A 20,908-nucleotide genomic window follows, 5' to 3' on the forward strand; every position below is an offset into this window, starting at 1 on the left:
TATATATTTTGACCCTGAGCAGCCATGTCCTTTTTTTCTAAGAGGCAATGCAAAGTAAACTTAAATATATGTCATACTATATCTTTACTATTTTAACAAGAAATTCTGGGTTATCTCCTGCTTTCTGACTATCATAATTCCTTAAAATCCTTCCATACAATGTCCTATTCACTTTTTATGTCTATACTCATGTTTGTTGCAATGTTTTATGTTCCACAGAAAATTAGATGGTTTTGTGTCATTTTATAGAGAAGGGATTTTTTCTAACTTTCATACTGTTGCCCATGTGTAAAGGTAAGAATTAATGTGTGTAATGCAGTGAGAATCGTGGACATATTTGAAGTTGCACTATTCTGTTTATCAATGAAAATCATTCCATAAAAGGAGCTCTCAGAAACAATAGTGGGAATAGAACGTGCAGGAAGACTCTGGAATTGTGTATGCCCACAAAATCTAGCAAGCTTGTAATGACTTTAGGTGAATTCTGCTGGCCCTTGCCTAAAAACCGACATGCTGGATTCCTCTTTGACAAAAAAAAAAAGATAACTGAAAATGGTGTTCTGCGTTACAGTATACATGTGCTACCCTTATAGTTATAAGCAGGGCTCCTTCTTCACTGAGGTTACATGATCTTGATACTCCTAGCAGGAAAACAAAGATGTTAGGAACAGAGAGCCTTAGCAAGAAGAGGAAGGACTAAATCGTGGTAATGTATCAACAGTCTATGTAAATATATGATTTGCATAGAGCTTATGTGACATATTTTTGAAAATGCTAAATGCTCTAAAGAAAATTTAGTCCAGTCAGGAAAGTTCAGGGTAATCGTGCAATGGACGTTGCACAGCTGAGAGAGTCCCAAATAGAGGTAGAAATGAGGTGAGTCGTGTGCCTTGTATCAGGGAAATCTAGATAGGGATGGCTACGTGGAGGATATCTCATGAGCGTGCAACCACAGCAAACACAGAGGTGGAAAAGTTAGCTGCTTAGTCTGTAAATGGATGGTCTGTAACAGTCTCAATCTCTGTAGAGAGTCCATAGTTGCTCTTAAATATCAAAACCTGTTGTAGCAGCTTTTGACTAACTATATGGCTATCTTAAGACTTAATTCTAGGTCAGTCAGAATTACACCTTCTTAGCATTTAAGTGCATTTTTCTACGCCAAATTCTCTATGCCTTTTTGCATGTTGTGCAGTCTTCATAAGAGATTTATTTCTTAAGACACTAGGAGCAGAAAGCTGTTGCAAGTTGTGTCTCACTTCTTTCATTGTAGTTTTTTTTTTGGCCATGTCCGTTATTGCACTTCGCTCTCTCACTTTGCAATGAGGCAACCATTTGCACAGTTCAGTGAAAGCCAGCACACTAAAACAGCATAGTTTAAAAAATAGATGGACTTGGTGTGAATGATTTTAGTGATCCAGTTTGCAGCAAACCCTTAGATTTTGGAAGGCAGAGAACAACAACTTAGGAGGCTTGATGCAGCAACAAAGGCTCACCTCCAATACAAAGCAATTCCAGCCTTCAATCTAATTTTGCAACTATGGATCACAAGCTGGCCAACAGAATACATAACGAAAGAGATAATTTTTGCAAGCATAGCAGATTCGTACATAATGAAACACAGGAATTTTTTATTACCTGTAAGCCGGGCTATAAATCACCTTTAAAAACTGACATAATGTATTTGAACATAAATCCACCCAAGGTCTGCAGCTAAACAACCTCTAAAATTTCTAGGGATTCACACTACTCTCTCAATATTTCAGGCAGGTAGATCTCATGCAGATGGCTGAGCATATGACAGCTGACTGTTGTAATTTTAGGAAATAAAAAATGATGTATAAACACAATAAGAGTATGGTGAAAGTACTCAATTCCCATTGAAGGCCTGCTTTGTTCTGCAATTGGATAGCTTTTCTTTACAAAATATGAGACAATTGATCACATTCTCCTGGTTGTTTGGGAACAAACTCTTTAAAAGAATAAGAAAAAAATGCCCTAAAAGCACACAAACAAGAAAGACGAGGGATGCAAGTATGTAGCACTAAGACACGCAGTTTACAAGAAACAGTATAATTTACTAGCTAGTATATATGCTAACAGAGGAATATGCACATGGCTTGTTGGTGCTGTAGGTGCTACTGAATAAGGCAGTTTGATGACAGATTGTAATTGCTTTTTGGTCAGCTCCTGTGGTGTGGGTAGTTTGAGAAATAGCTTTGCAAGAATGATATTTCCTTCCTATTTATGAGGAAAAGGCTTAAGAAATGAAATTTATCTAAAAGGTACAATGAAGGAAATTAATTATTGAAGAAGAGTCAAGGAAGTTTTAGGAGGAGCAGGTAGCAAAATAGACTTGCTTTGACATCTTGTGGATTGAGTCATCACATTTTGCTGATCACGCTAGCGAATAGGAAAACGCTGGACAGACTCCCCCATTCAAGTAACGTAAAATGGCCCACAGTAAGAACTTACGGCATCCAAGACAAAAATGACAAGATTTGAGGCAGAACTACATATCAGAACAGTGAGAAAATCAGTGCATGAAAAGGAGTGTTGTATCAGTTAATTATATGACAAACACAAAAATAAGAAAAAAGAAATACTATTTTAAAAATCCACGCACTATGTAAAACTGCTCAGCTTTTAAAAAAAATTTGAAAAGTTCCTTAGGAGAATTAAACTGTATCTTGGAACGAAGGCAAGATTTGGTGATCAGTTTCTTTAGCATGAAGACCGGAATACACCTTTCTAAACACTGTAGTTCCTTAAAACACTGAAATATTTTAAAAATTGTAAAGGAAGATTTACATAGGAAAGAGTACATCCCATATTTCTATGCTAAAAGTGTACTCTGAAATTTGTTTTACACCATAAAACAGAGTTGCTCAATATCACACTTCCCTCATTTCTTCAAGTGCTTTTTTTACTGATCAGCAAGTGTCTAATGGCTGCAGGCTCAGGAAAGTATTAGGCAAGTATTGAGTTCACTTGACTGAATCAATGAAATCTGTTGCTCCCTATCAGCCCAGTACTTTTTGCTGTTCAAAGTCTATTAGGAATGAAAGCAAATCCCGTCTCCTGATGTGTGAGTACATCAGTAGGGCAATGCTTGCTCACCTTGGATAGGTTTGTGATGTTAATTCAAGAGAAAACCAGTCCTGCTTACTGTGGAACCTAGCTTCTGAGGTTCTTTGTACTGTCACATAGGTATGAGGTTTCCTTCAGTTCCATTAGTTTGTATCTAGGTTGCCTATGAAGTAAGCATGCGTATAGATAACTTGATGTTCATGTTACAGTTATAGCTACAGTGACTTCCATTTACCCTTACTAACAACTTGGAGGACTATACAAAGTATATTTGTTCTTGATACATTAGCAGCAAAATGTTAGTAGTGGCTTGGCATAGTTCTGCCTACACCAAAGGCTGGACCAAGAGAAGGAGGAGCTCTGAGGAAGCAACACCTGGTACAAAAAGCTGCTATGCAAAGCATAAAGAACAGCTCCCCAGGGAGAACGGTCTGGGCCTAGCCCTTCTTGTCTAACAGAGCACGGTCTGCCACACCTCTGCTCTACGACTATGCCCAGAGGTTGCCTAGCTGTGGAATTTAAGGAAGCATCAAAGCATCTGAAAGTCATTAATATCTCATGCCTCGGCTATATTCATAATGGAGTAGCTGGACAGCTAATTTTTTTGTCTGTCTTTCCGTTTTTCTCCTGCATTAATTACTGTTGGATGATGTCTAAATAACTAAGTGGAAAAAGTGCAGAGTCACTGGGCGCATTTGTAACCAAAATAATTAATTACCAGAATCTCCTTATTAGTAAAACTTGAAATAAATTGGGAGATTATTAGTCATAAAGAAGGAAAGCGAAGGAAAAAAATAGGTGAAAGCAGTACAAATAGTTGTGGTAAATGCTTAGTGGGCCAATTAACCATGTAAGACAGGTGTATATTGCTTTTCCCCAACCTTATCCAGAAGAAACTAGGCTAAGGTTGTTACTTTAACAACTGAGAAAGTGATTTGCTTCATAATTTCATATTTGAGTCCTTCCAGCAAGGATGAACACTGAAGAAACCAGTGAGAGACAAAGGATTTCAGAATAAATTAATGTGATTGATCCTTTCGATCAAGATTATGCAATGATAGCGAATCGTTCTAACTCCTTCCACTGCTGGTTTCAAATGGTCCCTGGTCCATGCTGTCTCCCAGAGCATTCAGACGGTTTGTCTTGAGAAGTACTGGATGATCAGGGATAAAACTAGAACAGCACGTCTTAAGCCCACATCCTGCCTTGTTCAGATCCTGCTGTGTGGCATGAGGGCATTTCCGTCTTTTTTGTCAATTTTATGTTAAGAAAATAAGACAGAGGTTTAAGTTAGAGTCATGGGAACTAGTGAATAAAGCACCAAAAAGCATGAAACCCCAACACAGATGTAGCAAAGGCTTTCCAGATGTGAAACTCTTTCTACGGATCAGTAGTTAGCTTAATTTGCATAAACTATAAGGATTATTCCAGCAAAAAAAAGAACTAAGTTTCATTTTATTTTATTTTTTTTTAAATCCATCAGTCTTTTAATATAACTAAATACAACTTACTCTGCTGAAGATTTTAATCTAGGTTTGCTTTATGGAAAAAGTAACTGTATCTAATTCCTCTCACTTTATCTATGGTGTCATACATTCTCTGGAAATGCCTTTGAAATGTACTGCAAAAGTTACGTAGCAGCTTCTGAGACAGGAACTTTTTCTTAGCTAGTTTTTCTAACTATCAGCTATACTTCCACATCAAAAACAAAACGATACCAAAGTTTTGCCTGCAACTGTAATACATATGTCTTTACAGTTGTTAGTGTGGCTTTTGGTGGTATTTGTGTTTCTATACTCAATGAATACAAAGATGTTATAATTATGAAATAAACAAGAGAGTTTAGCAAAGCAGATTATAATAACAAAAAGAGAATAAACAGAAATCTTACCCACATCCTAGGCTCGCTGCAAAACTCCAGGGAAGGGATCTCCAGAAGAGATCCTTTCCCACTGGTAGCCAACTCTTAAATGGGTCTAGGAGAGGTGGAGCCAGGCTCCACCCCTTCCAGCAGCACAGGTGAATTGCCTTCATCTGTGCTCCTGTAGCTGACTCATTGCTCACCTCAGGTGATCAATCAGAGGTTCAGGCCATGATACAGCAGTTCCCATACAGTGTTTTATATTCTTATGACATATGACACACATGCCTTGAAAATGACAAAATTATATCCAATAAAATTAAACATCATAGAAACTTCCATGTTTTGCCAGATCAGGCATGAATGCGAGATAGAATCAGGCTAAACATACACTTGTGCAGAAACAAAAATAGTTTTTTTTGGATGAGAAGTCTTATTCCACTCAAAGAGCTAGTAAAATCAATGCTGCCAAAATAAGCCCCTGCCATTCTGAACATTTTGGAATTTCGTCACTTTGAGACCCTCCCGTGGTAACTACAAGAGCAATATCTTTTTAATGTAGACATTATCTTTGTTCAATAAACAGTGCTCTGCTTAAATAAATTCACAGATAAAGTCTTGACAAAAATCTTAGTCTTTTTGCAACATGAAAAGACACTTATTTCAGGATGACACTGTAAATTAGGCAACCTAACTTGAGAAAAGAGTGGTCTGTTTATTTCTTTCCTTTCCTTTTAACAGATGATTTGACTACTGTTCTCAAATTCTGGGCCTGTATTTTGGTATGCATTAAAATCCCTGGTTACTTTCCATTTTACCTTTCAATTCTGTTTACATGTGGCCACTGAGGGATGGTGTACCTCGCGAGAACTTTGGTGTTTTTTTTTTTTTTTTAATGAAATATCTTCTCTTAGGCATAATTGCAGCAGCAGGTGCAATTGAATACACTTTAAATTGGACTTGAAATTAATACCAGGTAATGGAACTAAAAGAGGCTAGTTAGAGAGCCTTTCACATAAATCCTTTTAGAGCTGGATTTAACAAACTTAAATTTACAAAGTTAGCATAAGTATGTGACTGCAATGGTAACCTGCAGGAATAACTCCTTGTAGATTTATAGTGTGTTTGGAAATTATATCTATCACTTCAGTGGTAGAGAGAACTGGTTTTCAATTCTCTGTTTAATTGTAGTACTCACTAATTAAGCAACAATTTTATGCAGCTTAGAAACTTAAAAATTATTAAAATGATGTGGTGAAAAATTTCCTGAAGCTAAAACTTATTTTACAGTAATATAATCTGATTAGTTAAATGTGTTTTATTATCCTTACCATGTAATTTCAATTAATTTCAAAAAATACAACTGAGATAAGGCTTCAGGTGAGTTAATCCTTGCACTGACATCACCTGATTCTTTCCTAAAACATCATGAAGAGAAGATTTACTAATAGACATAATTAACACAAAATTAAATTGAACATGGTGGTACAGCAATCATGTGAAACAAGTGATTATACATCAGTTCTGTGGTATTTACCATATGCCAAAGAATCACCATTTGATTTATTACCACTTCTTGATATTTGCAAAAAAAAAAATTAAAAAATATATACATTTACATGAGTGTTTGCAAAAATGATGAGAATACCTAAATTTGATGACTAGATGCCATAAAATATTTCAAAATCTACAAGATAATGGAAATACTTTTAATGAGGTGTAAGGTGTCTTTGAGTTTATAGACAATAAATGATCTAGTTTCTTAGGCTGGCCATAGTACTACATCTGTATAGAGTAATTCCCACAGGCATCACTTGCTGTTCTAGAAGCCATTCAGTTCACGAATCAACAACTCTTAAGAAGAAAAAAAAAAAAAGCCTGTGCTGCTGCAGCCATATACCACTGCCCTACTCAGGACAATTTCACATCAGGAAAACACTTCATCCCCAGGCATGACTAATCCAAGGTGTGCTTTTTGGTGTTTCTCACCTGAGTTTTCAGCATGTCAGAGGAATGTAATTAAGCACGACTTCTCATCCAGCATCAAAGAGCCCTTTCTTTTCCCTAAGGACTTGTGAAATTGACCTTTTATTCTAATAAGACAAGAGTTTTAAGTGTGGATGTAAATCCCAAAAAATATAAACAGCATAATTCAGTACTGGCTTTGTGGAGTAAACAAAGTTAATGTTCCAGGTGATCTGGGTCTGAAAGCATTTCTTGATCTTTAGCTTTAAATGATGCTAGAAGTAAAAGTTATTTTGTTGAACTTTCTTAAATGCTTTAAGATCTTCATATTAAAGATGTTCTAAAATTGTCCAGCTCTCACATTCATCTTCAACAACTCTAAAACAACTCAGAATCTCAAGTCCTATTTTCAAATGGGAGCACAATATGATCTGAAGGATGTTTTGAATGTTGTCTAGTAACTCAGAGAGCTAAATAAAAGCCTATCAATTTTTCAGACGTTACTAGCTATCTTCCATAACTCTGTGCTTTGTACAGATTTTAATACCCACAGATAACCTCTACAGCAGATCGTTGTCCAATAACAGGTGCCATAACAGAAAGCTTGTTTTTCATCTTCATGTGCCTAAATAACTACAAAAATGTAGCCAACGGTTAATCTTAAAATTTGCTTCTGGGCCTCTGTTCAGAACAGTGTTTTCAGACACTGAAAAATCAAGCTGGTCATTTGATTCCCAAATCACCGGTCACATCCATGTTTTGGAAACAGTGACCTAATGATTACTTGTCAGCATCAGTTAGGTTGCAGTGAACTAGCTTATGTTTCATATGAATCAACACAAACCAGTCAGAACAAAATTAAGGCCAGAAATAACTTGATTAATTAGCTATCACCTTTCTCTGTTATAATTACTGTAGTCAAAAAAAAAAAGGGGAAGGAAGAGCAAATTGTTGCTGTTTTGTTTGATTTAAAAGCTGTTTTTAGCCAAGGACTCTCTCAGTGTTCAATTGAATAAGAAACCACAATTTGAGCTGGATAACATAAAATTAAAGTACTGTGTAATGGATAACTAACTCTATACAGAAGCAACTTAATTAGGATCAAACACACTATACTAACCAAAGTACAGTATATGTCAATTTGCAGTCTGCATGATGGTACCCAAATTGTAATGTGCTCATGTTTTAGTTTAAAATAAAATTCAAGTGAATTTGCTGAAGGTAGAAAATTCATAATTCTTCTGTTGTATTTTATACTGCGACAAGAGATCTCAATCATGAAACACTGTTTCTCCCAGTATTTTTGCTTGCAAGTTGGGATTTTACAGTTTGGAAGGATGAAAAAGCAAGTGATAAAAAACTGCTGCAGAACAGCCCTGTGGAAAAGGCCCTGGGGTCTTGGCAGACTGTAAGTTGAATGTGAACCAGCAGTATGCTCTGGCAGCAGAGAGAGGTGGCAGCATCCTGAGCTGTATCAAAAGGAATAGGGCCAGCAAATTGAAGGAAGAGATCATCCCCATCAGTGCTTGTTAAAACATATCTGCAATCCTGAGTCCAGTTTGGGGATCTCCCTAAAATAAGAAAGTCATCATTAAAAGGAAACAAGTTCAGGGCCAAAATGCTGGTCAGCAGCTGAGTGTCTTAACTAGTGAACTGAGGCTACATGAGTCCAGGCTGAGGAGAGCTACAGGGACCTCTCAGCAACCCCAGAACCTTGCAGGAAGGTACAAAATTGGAACCAGCGCTCTGTACATATAAAGAGTACCAGAGACAACAGGCACAAACTGAAACCAGAAAGGATCAGATCAGATTTAAAGTAAACCTTCATGTCAGCAGTGGAGCAGGCTCCATCCTTGGATATTTTCAATACCAGATTGGACAAGGTCCTGAGCAGCCTGATTCCCACCTTACTGTCCTGTGGTCAGGTTGGATGATGGACATCCAAAGGTCCCTTTCAATAGATTTGCCCTGAGTTGTCCCTTGTTCATCTGTATTTAAGTAATAGGCAATGAAGTGTTAGGACATTCTTACAGGCTATCAATGTAATGAAACTTGTATTCATGAATAAACATGAATAAGTCTCCAACATCATTACTGCGGTTGTTTTTCTTTTTTCTAATTACATAATTTCTAGGAAAAATAACTCACCATGACAAAGAGTATGTGCATTCAATGTATACACTGAATTGGACAGCGAAAGGACAGCTAAAAGATTTAGCACGGTGGCTGACTGCAGTAATCGCTCAGCTTGTGATCACTCACTACCTTTCTTTATTCTTAGTGGGGAAACATCTTGATTAGAATAAGATAGTTATATGATTGATCTTTAAAAAAAAAAACACATGCAAAAAACCTGGGAAAATGATAAAGAAATCAACAGGAATATAAGGCCACTGCTGGTTCCCCCTTGAAGTACCATAATGCCACCTGAGCCTACACTGCAGCCCTTATGATTCAAGAAAATAATATGTAGCAGACAACCCTGAGGAGTTTTAGGGCCCACACTGTTTCCGTTGCCTTTAGCATGGTTTAAAATGACTTTTATAGAGAAGACCTGTTCCCAGATCTACAATTACCTCCAAAACATGATAGAAATTGCCATGACACCTTAAGATTAATGAGTTTTTGGTTTCTTGGACACTTGGTACATGCATTTTAAAGTTCATGTGCTTATATCCACATGCACACCCTACGCATGATTTAAAAGTAAAGTAATTGATTCAGCATAACAACTATAGTAGCAGGCAACTAACAAACCACTAGAAATCAGCTTCAAAAGTTCGTGACACCTGCTATTTTGCTATAAATAGAAAAATAAAGAAAATCCAACAACTAAAATTGATGAAGAATCTGAGAAGGAAATGCCAACTTTCTGTATACATTAGTATCATTAACCTTTTTCTAGTAATGAAATAAGAGACAGTGGAGTAGAAATATATCTATCGGCATTTGGCATTTAGAGTTTGGCAGACATCCATGCATATTCTGGCAGGATTTCTGTAGCTGTTTTTCAGTATGACAGATTGAAGCGTGAAAGCTCACCTGACATTTTTATTTAGAAAACAAACATTCAGCTAGAACAATTCATATAACTGTTTCAACATCAACAGTAAAAGAATAATCATAGAATCATAGAATAGAATCATAAAGTGGAATCATAGAATCACTTAGCTGAGAACAGGTACTTTATAGTAAGGTCTCAGAAAAACAGTAATTAATAAAAAATTGTTCTACTAAAACCAGATATAATACAAAATTATACATACAAAAATACAAAATACAAAAAGGAAAAACATCCTTTTGCACATTTTATTCTAAGAATATTAGCTGGAGATACTGTAAATTAGCCAGAAGACTAATAACTATGACAGCTGACTTGTGTTTCTCTCCTCTTCATATGAAAACTGGCATCCCATGGCCAATAAGTTTGATCTGGGTTTGAAATAAGTTATGTAAAGATGGACCTTAATGAATTTATGAAAACAGAGCATCCAGTGGGTGCTGCTGATAACAGAATTTTGTGCACCTTAGGAAAAAAATAAAACAACAATACTGTTAAAAACTTCATCTGTGTATAGGAGGATACAGAAATATAAAATAAAATTGTGCTCTCAATCACAGCCAGCTGTGAGTAAAATCAGTCCCATAGTTTATAAACTAGTTTGTATAATAGTCTCATAGTTTATAAAGTAGTTTATAAAATCTAGTTGAGATTTTAGATTTTTCCTTTTTCATTAGAGCTTTAGTTAAATTAAATATCTCTACTAGTGTGCCAAACAGTTGGTCCTTTACGCACTTTGTTTACTGACAGTGAATGTGTTGCTACTGAATTTCCCTGGTCTTCCTGCTGTGAGTTCTCACAGACAGGCCTGAGCTGTCTTGTCATTACTCCATCACGCTATGCTCTGCAGCTCCGCTCACTATGTGGTCAACACCAAGCGTCCTCTGCTGCCTGACACCAGCAGTTAGAGTCTGCCAGAGGAAACACCCCGCAGTTAAAGGCCCTTTTATCGTCTGTGTATTTTTCTTCCTTGCAAATCAAAGGGAAATGAGCACTGAAAGACATCGGATCTATATTAAAGAGGATCATTACCAGAAATTTAAAGGGGATGCAGAAAAATAAATGAACCTTGTTCACTGCTAGGCCCATATTAAAACACTAGCGCCAGTGAACTTCCAAACTCTTCACATCGGACAGAGATTTCATGTGGCTGCCATCTTTGGTGATGATTAATACTTTGTCCTCTTGCTTACTTGTTGACCATGGAATGGGCTGTCAAATCTGCTCTAACTAACCTCAAAGATCAATACTTTTATTTTTGTCAAGGTAGGCCTCCCTGCACTAGAATTGCAGAGGTGAAGGATCCACATGGTGATTTTCACCTGAACAATCTGTGCACTTTTTCCAGAATACATCTTAAAAGAAAGTGTACATTGGTAGGATCAGTTAAACCCCTAATAGTGTCTTGCTGTTCTGCTGCAAACTTTTTACTGCTAGAAATGAGTAGCGTCAATTGCACTTTTATGAAATTTACATATTCTGCATTCTTACACTGATCCGATTTTATATTTAAGAGCTAAAACTCAATGACTTTAAAGAGCTTATTTTGTTTTAATATGCTAAAAATCTAGTCCACCAGAATACTGCAGGGCACTTGTTTTATTCGCAGGAAAAATTTGTTATAATACTGAATATTATGAACCTATGGTGTTAATGTTTATGTAGGGCTAGACTAAACCTTCTGCCTTGTTTATGTGATAGCACATAGCTTTACCACCTCAAGAGAAATAAGCTGTGTTCAGTCTCTAACCAGATGTGTGTATTCATCCTTTTCCTCCTGCTGGCTCTGTTAGAACAGTAATGTTTGTAAGTCACAACAGAGTTCATTATTCTCTTCAAATATTTGAGGATAAATTGGGAAATCATGAAGTAGATCCACAAAGAGACACAGACAAGGCAATATGTGTAGTCAGTTCGTGTATAGTCAGTTCACCTTTGGTAACATGGCTCCAGAAAATGAATTTAGCCTTGAATAGGGCCTCACAATGGTAATTTACTGTAAATGAATATTGATATCTGTTGCAGGATCCATCCTGACTATCCAGCTACTGTAGAACCAACAGACACCATTCATATGGTTTAAAGTGTGAGTCACATCAGTGACACAAATGCTGATATTCAGCCAGGTGAACCAAGGGTTTCTATGATGATTATTTTTATAGGATACAAATCAAGCAAGACCACTACCACTGACACAGACACTCTAATTATAAACAGGTGCAATGAAACCTCCCTCTCTCAAATTTCATCATAGCTCATGAACAGATTTTGAGAATAAAAATTACAACAGTGATTTGTAAACAAGGTAAGCAAAGGTAGGAATACATAAATCATCCAAAATAAAGAGATGCATCAGAAGGAAACAGTGTTTTGAACCTCGTTGCTGGCCCACAGCTTCGGTTTAGGTGCTAATAGTCCTAGCCCTGAGTCATCTTTTGGCTTGAGCCATCATTTTCCCTGACTGTGCTTGTTGCTTGATCTTCTACTTTAACAGAGTTGTTTTGAAAGATTGATTTTTTTTCCACCATTGCCAGAGTTGTTATAACGTTGATGCTTTTTTAAGAAGTCTTTCTGAAAAATATCTGATGTACATCATTTGCAATGCCCTGATTCACACAACTTGAGCAATAACATCAGGCATGACTGATGTTCTGCTCAATACACTAGTCATTTATAGATTTTCGCCAAGGGGATTCTGCAATTGCAGATTTTACTGCACTTTCCATGGGGGAAAAAAATGCCAGTTAAGTCATGCAACTCTTGAATTACTAATTGACAAAAGTAGCAAAGTTGTTGGTTTTTGAGGTTTGGTGGTTTTTTTTTTCCACCTGAAAATTTGCATTTGATGTAGTCTAAATTTAGTGTAGGGTGAAAAATGCATAGTATTGAGGAAATACTTTATTTCAAGGATTAAAAATAATGTGTGAAGTAAGTTGCTTAAGCAGCTTGGTCCACTTAAGGGTCTAAGATTGGCTGCCTATTAGAAAAGCATTCAAAACCATCTGAAATTGATAGAATAGGAAGCCTTGTGAAAACATGTATTCATTTGTATATCTAGAATTTCGGAACCAGAAACACTGAGATAGCAGCATTTTACTTCTTTGAATTTCTCATTCCATTCCTAGATGAAACCAAACCATATTAGGTAGGAAAGAGGAAACAAATAATTCCTATCTACATTAAATCCTCAAAATCAGAGATGATGTTCAACTTGACATTTTGGATGCACTTTAAAACCAATAATAATAAAACACAATCCAATTTCATTACCTTTGAGGTCTTTGCATTGTCAATAGTGAAATAAACCAGCCTTTTCTTTTTGTTCTGCAATTTCCTTTGGTTAGTTTGTAATAATATAAACTAAAAAGAGTTCAAGTGCTCATGTTTTCAAATATCAAAAAAAGTACTTGTTTTGTTCTCTTACAGGAGAAATGCAAATACGTCACTATTTTGTGAATGTCTTCACACCTTACTTATGGCTTGGTCTTTTGTGAGTTCTGTGTAATGTCATTTATCTGGTGAACTACAAGCAGCAGTGATCAAAGACTATTTAGATCACAAAACATGAGAAATGAACATTTGAGTGTTGATCTGATTGCATTTGACAAAAATAGTATAAGAGCTACCACTAGACATGTGATTTCAGTCGATAAATCTGATCTAAATAATTACTTCTCTAATGCATGCTCAATATTTCCAAAAAACATCATAACCTCATAACTCCTGAGCTGCAAAGGGTCGGGGGGAAAATCCAAAACTGATTTAAAAAAAACCAAACACACACAGTTACATTTCCATTCAAAGTCCAGTTTGTGCTCAAGTACAGGGAAATGTCAGCAAGCTGATTCCATATGACATTATGTTCTATTTGTTTGCAATGTTCAGTATAACAAAAACATTTTGTCAGTGAGGTAAAAATATAATACCATCTGTGAAATCTACATAGAAAATGATTCTTAAACATTGATCATGGTTTCAGAACTATTTATGAAATTCAACAGCTAAATCAGCAGCTTCCCAATCAGACAGCTCCATAGCTTTTACAGTGAAATTGTCTCCAAAACTTTCTTTAACCTATTCCTTCCATTTTATAAGCCAAATAAAATAAATTACATGAACCAGGATAACACAAGAAAACATAATCAACAAAAATAATAGATAACCCGAGAATGTTGGGTGGTATTTGAATATTTTGAGGTAATGCTGAGACTCCAATTGCAAATCATCAATTAAAATGCATGGTGAAGAAACCAACAGAAGCTACAGAGGACGATAGAAGCTGGAGCATTCTTGAGTGTCCATCACAACACCACATCCATTCAAAAATGCCAGCTTTTACTTTTCACTAAGCTCGCTAATATGTTTCACATATCAACACCAAAGTACAGTGTTCGCAGAATAAATATAACATACAACAGTAGAAAACTGGCCTTTTAATACTGTGAAAAATTTTGCCAAAATAAAAATTCTTACCTCCAGTGAAGTACTTCAGAAAAACAGAATTTCATGCCATACTTACAGACAGATAGCAAAGTTCAAACTAAATCATCCAATCCCACTAACTTGAACCAACACATTGGCATCTGTGTTTGCTAATCAAGACACCAAATAAGTCAGAATAGCATCTATAATATGAATGACATGTAAGGTATAGCTGCAATTCAATAAGGTGCTTTGCAAGATAGCATCAAACACAGACGACATCTCTGTGATATTTCACAGAAATCTGAACACTTTTCAGAAAGAGAAATGCCCCACTCAGGAAACAATAAATAACACACATCTAACAGATCTCTAAACCTGTACATTCAAAATCCCATGGATAAAGACATTATTTTCCCAGCTAGTTAAAAAATGATATATTTCAGAAAGAAAATACAAGGATATTAAGAAATAATTTACTCACCAGCCTTCTCCTTTTCTGAGATAACTGGCATAGCCTGGAGAGAAGAAAGAAGAAGAAAAAAAAATGCCACTGTTAAAAAAAAATAAGGAATTTAGGGAAAACATTATAAAATATTAATGTAGAATTTATGAGTGTCCAGAAAGTCTGAAAAAAACAGAGGTCTCAGTGTGAGAAACATGTAGAAACATACGGTTGCCATTTGAATGACTTTCCATTATTAAACTAATAACTGCTTACAAAATAAATAAATAAAGGATGAGGACAGAAGGGAGGAGATGGAGTTAACACAATATTCCAGGGATTTCATTGTGAAATAATCATCCTAGCAAGCATGCCCACAAAATTCCAGAATACTGAATAGATCTGAAGGAGTGCAGATAGAAAACTGTAGCTGAAGATGAGATAAAACACACCTTTCGACTTAAGAAGTCTAGAATAATTCTACCATTGAATTAATGAAATCAGGGCTTGGGCTCAAACTTACTTGCAAAGCATGCTGATTTCTTTTATCTTTTATTTCTTCTTCTTTATTAATTTATCTTTTGTTTTCTATATCTTTCCAAAGGAAAGTAATAGAAATATTCTCACATTGCTGTAATTGTTTTTGACATTATACTTTTTTGATGTTAAAAGAAAAGCATACCATATTTTTCTTAAATTAAATAGTTTGTAGGCTGAATTAATAGCACAATGGAATTTATATGGTACACATGCAAACAATTAAAGAATGCACAACTGTGATTAAAGTAAGAAAGGCCAGATGAAGTATGGGATTGGGTGTGCAATGTATACGGAACTGCCATGGGAATCAAGGTATTATGAATGTTGCCGTGAAAGTAATGCCTCCTAATTTGCTGTGTTGGCCCACGATGTCAGAAGTGGGTGCTAGTGGTACAGCAGTAGAGGTTGAATCTTCCTCCAATATTCTGTTACGTTTTGTAGCTGTGTGACAGATGGCAGCTGAGGGGCAGCCTGTAAAATGGAGCCTGACATGGAAGTGCATATGGAGTAAAGATGTATCATGCAATTCCTACATATGGAAAAAATGGCACCCGTTGACATTCACTGATGCTTATTGAATGGTTATGGAGCCCAAACAGTGGATGTCAGCATAGTGAGGTTGAGGGCTTCAGCAGAGATGACAATGATGTGAAAGACAAGCTACATTCCAGACGGCCATGCAGATTTTTATGGGTATGACACACAGGCTCTTTCATTGCTGGTGAAAATGCATGGCTAGTGGTGGTATCTATGTTAAAAAGTAATGCTTTGTAGCTGAGAATTTGCTGTATCAAATAATGTTATTGTGATCTTCGTTGAATTTTCTATGGAAATAAATACAAGGCATTACTTTCAAGGAGACCTATGCATTTTTACAACACTTTTGCTCATGGCATTTTATTCAGTAAAATTTTTCTACTCCCGACACCAGAGGAAAAAAAAGGGGGAGTGATGGACAGAAATCACAAGACAGTTAACTTCAGACTTCTTGAAACAGTTTTTGAAAAAATTTGTTTTAAGATCTGTTCTGTCCTGCTCTATAGAATGTTTTATAACATTTAGAAAAATAAAATCATAAACAATATACAGTAATAAATACTTCACAGAGACATGATGTGACAATAAGAAGTGTCAGCTCTGAAATCATAAGCTGTGTCATGGAAAGAGGCAACAGATTGATTGGGGAGGCCTTTCAAAGGTCAAATGTTCAAGGTCAGGATGAAAGGCTTTAATTCAGTGGACTTGGATGAAGCAGGTATAGGACTACAGGAGGATAAGAAAGAGTGATGAGCAAGAAAGGTAATTTCTATGGTAGTTTTAAGACAAACTTCTTGGATTGTAATAACGTTGCCGGTAGCTGTAATGCAAGTCACTGGCAGGGTCTCTGATCTGAATGAGCGCTTCTGAACTACTATTGCCAAAAAAAAAAAAAAGAAAAAGAAAATAGATAAAGTAATAATCGCCATCATTATTCATATTATCATGTAGAAAACTTCAATTTTAAAACATTGTTAACCTTGTCAGTTGTTACTTTTCCTCCAAACACTGGTTATTGTTGTTGTTGTTTTGGTTTGGGTTTTTTTGTTGTTGTTTTTTTTTTTTTTTGTTTGTTTGTTTTTAATTGATGAATCCCAAATCAATTTGATTTACAGCCAAAAATATATTATGGTAAATTAGTTAGATGGTAGGCCTAGGAGTTGATATAGATTTTAAGTGAGTGCAGCCCAGATAAGTCGTACCTGGAAATATGCAGAACTATCACGCCTCAGGACAATTGCGTCTGTCACAAAATCAGTGTTTCTGTTACTTAGAATGAAGAAACACAAAGTTGCAGGTAATGTAAAAACTGAGGTTTGCACATGAAAGTGATTCCTATGTTAACTGCAGTAAACTTGTAGCAATCTATTAAGACTGATGGTATGGAGACCAATATGGAACACAAGGTAACAAAAGCAAGAATTTTAAAATGGAGTCATATGGATGGACAGAAAAAAAAATACTAGGACTAGAACACTGGAATATAAAGAAATATATTCAAAATGGTAGCATTGCAAACTATGTTTCCAGAAAATAATTATGAGAAGGACCTCATACAGTGGCCCAGTGGTACAGTACAGTATACAGCACAGTATAGTACAGTATTTATAACTTCAATTTTTCACTACTCCAGGTCCACAACAATGCATTACATACATAAAAATGTATTGTTGCCTCATTTTTCTTCTTGATATCAGATTTGTCCCTCTTTCCTCCTGGGGGGGGCGGGGGGGGGCGGGCCGGGCCAAACATGGTTCCAAGTGCTCTATGTGCTTTTAAAGTCAGAACTCATAGAATGGTTTGAGTTGGAAGGTTGGGTGATCTCAAGGATCATCAAGTTCCAACCTCCTTGTCACAGGCAGTATTGCCATGCACTACATGCATATTAGATCAGATTGCCCAGCCTGGAATTTTAACTATTCCAGGGATGGTGCATCCACAGCATCTCTGGACAGCCTGTTTCAGCACCATACCATATTTTCAGTGAAAAACTTTCCCCTAACATTTATTCTAAGTGTTTCCACCTTTAGTTTAAAACCATTGCCCCTTCTATCACTATCTACAATTGAAAAAGTTGATTTCCTTCCTGTTTACCATCTCTCTTGAATACTGGAAAGTCAGCAAAACTTTTTGCTCTGATTTGGTCTTACTGACCAAAGAAGTGAGTTACTTATTTGTACACAGCACATAATGCAATATTTTCCAGGATCCAAATATATTCTCAAATTCTTGTGAATACAAATAAAAAAACGAACCAACCAAGAAAACCACCAACACTAACGAAAAAAGCCTCTAAAAAATTTACTGCAGCAGCAAAAGTAATGAAAGTAAAATGTTTTCCTTACAACAAAATAGAAAGCAATTTTTTTTCAAAGAAATATATATCATTATCCTTTCAATCATAAAGACTGCAAGTAACAGGATTGTTTGTCTTAGAACATGGTATAGTGGTAAACTTATAAATTCTGAATCCATTAAAATAGTTATGAAAGATGAAAAATTTTCTTCTTAAGTCAAGACTATAAATAAGCAAGTTTTGCTCAGTAATTCTTTAGAATTTAAGAATTCGTGTCATTGTTTTAGTCAAAGATTTAGATTTAAGGCTTTTTTTAGTCAAAGATTTAGATTTGCTTAGCTTAGAGAAAAATGGTAAATCTTCCTTTATTAAAAAATTCAGTAAAAATAAAGGTCCAGATTTTTATAAATCTTTATCCACAAAGTACTTTCAATTATGTGTGTTTTCTAAATAGAGTGTAAATCTACTGAATCAAGATGCTTTGCTTTTTTTATTCTTGGCAAAGAAATAAAATGAGCTAAAAATTGTCAGAACACTCTTTTGTTACTTAAAAGCTGAGAACGAAACCATAAATGAACATAGCATTTCTTGTAACTTTTAAATAATGTAAACAGTAAGGAAGGCTTGCTCAACATCATCACAGGCAGTACTGTTATTGGCTTAATTTTGTTGTTAGTACAGCTACATATACTTGCTTACATGCTGTCCAGTGGGAAAACATGGTTGTTACTTATGAGAAGTACTCCCATCTCCAGTACACTTTTGAATTCACTTGGGACCTCCTTCCAACGAGTTCCATATGGTCCAAATGAATTGCATTCCCAGGAAGTGATTTAACATTTCTGGCAATAGAACAACTAAGCCAGATTTTCTTGCTTGGCCAGATGGGTTCACTGTAACTTCACACTATTTCTCATTTCTCACAAGCTGTAGAACTTGACTAACAATTTCTACAAGATTGGGTCATTTAAAAACAAACAAAACAAAACCAAAAAAAAAAAAAAAAAAAAAAAAGAAACAAACAAACAAACCATAAAGCCCTTTCCCACCCAAAACCAAAAGCCCTGGCATATAATCTTTTTACATCCCCTCACTGATACCAATACTCCCTTAACGTCAGACTTCTTTTTTTTTTTTAATCTGCCCTTAGCAGCTGGGGGAGGAAATCCCTCTGGAAAGGTAACCAGGCACGACTTGCCTACCAGCTCATTGCTGAAACATACCATAGACTTTTATATATATATATATTTACACTAAAAAGCAGGATTTTACCCTAGAAGAGATTACCTCAAATGTCATACCTAATATTACTGTATGCACTCTTGCTGTTTTGCAACTGATCCCATTTAAATACGCTGTCTGCAAATATGAATGTAAAGTACACATAAATGACTGTATTGATGGGATATTTTTATTTCAATTTGCAGTTGCTCTGCACAAATGTAAGTAATTACATGCAGCACTGGATTAGATAACAATTTCCTTTGATTTTTATTAAAAGTTAGGTGGAGGACTGTCTTCTGATTAGAAACAAAATAGCAGAAATCAAAACTTAAAGTTTATGATCAAATGAAAAGTTTTATTTGACTGAAGCCAGAATATCCAAATTTTTGAAACTTTTAAGAGTATTTTAACAGGAAAGAGATTTAAATATATAAATAGGCCCAGAATTTCAAGTGACAACCATGAGAGATTCATTATGGGCATGTTGACACAAAATACCCTTTTTGTATGCTTTCAAAGTGTGGGAGGAAAGACCAAGGATACTGGATACTTGAGCAAATAGTTCTGTGTAGTAACACAGACCACATCTAACATTCATTTACTGAAAAAGGAAAGAAAAAATCCCTGCCACATTAGCTTCCTTCTATAACATAGTCAAAGTTCAGATATTTTGTCTCTGAGTAGGGCAAAATAATTAGCACCGTAGCTTTTCTGAACAGGAGCAGTACAGCTAGATACTAAACGAGTACAATGCCTTAGTTATTAATGAGGAATACATTATCAACAAAGAGCGAGCATATTTAGGAGCAACTTGTCTCTTCTGTAGTACAAAAATATATTTTTTCATACTGATCCCAAACCTGGGGATTAAACCATTATGAATTAAGATAGCTATCTTTTTGTTCCATGCACTCACAAAACATAAGAAGTTCTATCATGGCTGACTCTTTTGCAATGGGCTGTAATAGACAGGAAACTTCTGTATAAGCTGGAAAACTTACTGTAGAGGAGCATGCAACATACAATTTCTGAAAAAAGTATCTATTGATATCTTTCTGGTTTTGGTACTATCTGACAAACCAATTGGAGTGAGTCTAGATGTCAGTTTTCCAAACACAAAATAGCTCATCTTTATTTTCAAGACAATAAATCACTTTTCCCCTCATCCACGTATTTTCCCCCTGAACAATATTTCTGAAGCTTTTTTTAATTCTTATTTTTATTTTTTATTGCAGAAGATAAAGTACATCTGGCACCATATGAATCACGTTTTCAGTTCTGCCAAACATTCATGATGAATATTTGACAAGGTCTTTCAGAACACTGTCAGCTCTCCAGCCGTTCAGGTATGCGTTTGAATAGGCATGCTGAGAAGATCTGATAAATCTTGATCTAAAACCGTTTTTCTATTTTTAATGCTGAATTAATTATTTTTCAGTTTTTGGTGGTTTTTTTGGGGGGGGAGGGGGG

The 20,908-nt window shown here is 35.7% G+C and overlaps 1 protein-coding gene across 1 annotated transcript in view; it reads right to left on the reverse strand.

Annotated features, from left to right (window-relative positions):
* Window positions 1–20,908, reverse strand: part of DLC1 (DLC1 Rho GTPase activating protein) — a 214,852-nt gene that overhangs the window by 110,775 nt on the left and 83,169 nt on the right. The window contains exon 7 of the mRNA XM_042812287.1: window positions 14,881–14,914. Within this exon, the coding sequence (XP_042668221.1) occupies window positions 14,881–14,914 (34 nt within the window). The remainder of the gene's footprint in view (window positions 1–14,880; window positions 14,915–20,908) is intronic.

The sequence above is a fragment of the Centrocercus urophasianus genome, unplaced genomic scaffold, assembly GCF_019232065.1.
Source record: "Centrocercus urophasianus isolate 14NV4802_14NV808 unplaced genomic scaffold, USGS_Curo_1.0 seq_13, whole genome shotgun sequence".
In the NCBI taxonomy this organism is placed as follows: domain Eukaryota; kingdom Metazoa; phylum Chordata; class Aves; order Galliformes; family Phasianidae; genus Centrocercus; species Centrocercus urophasianus.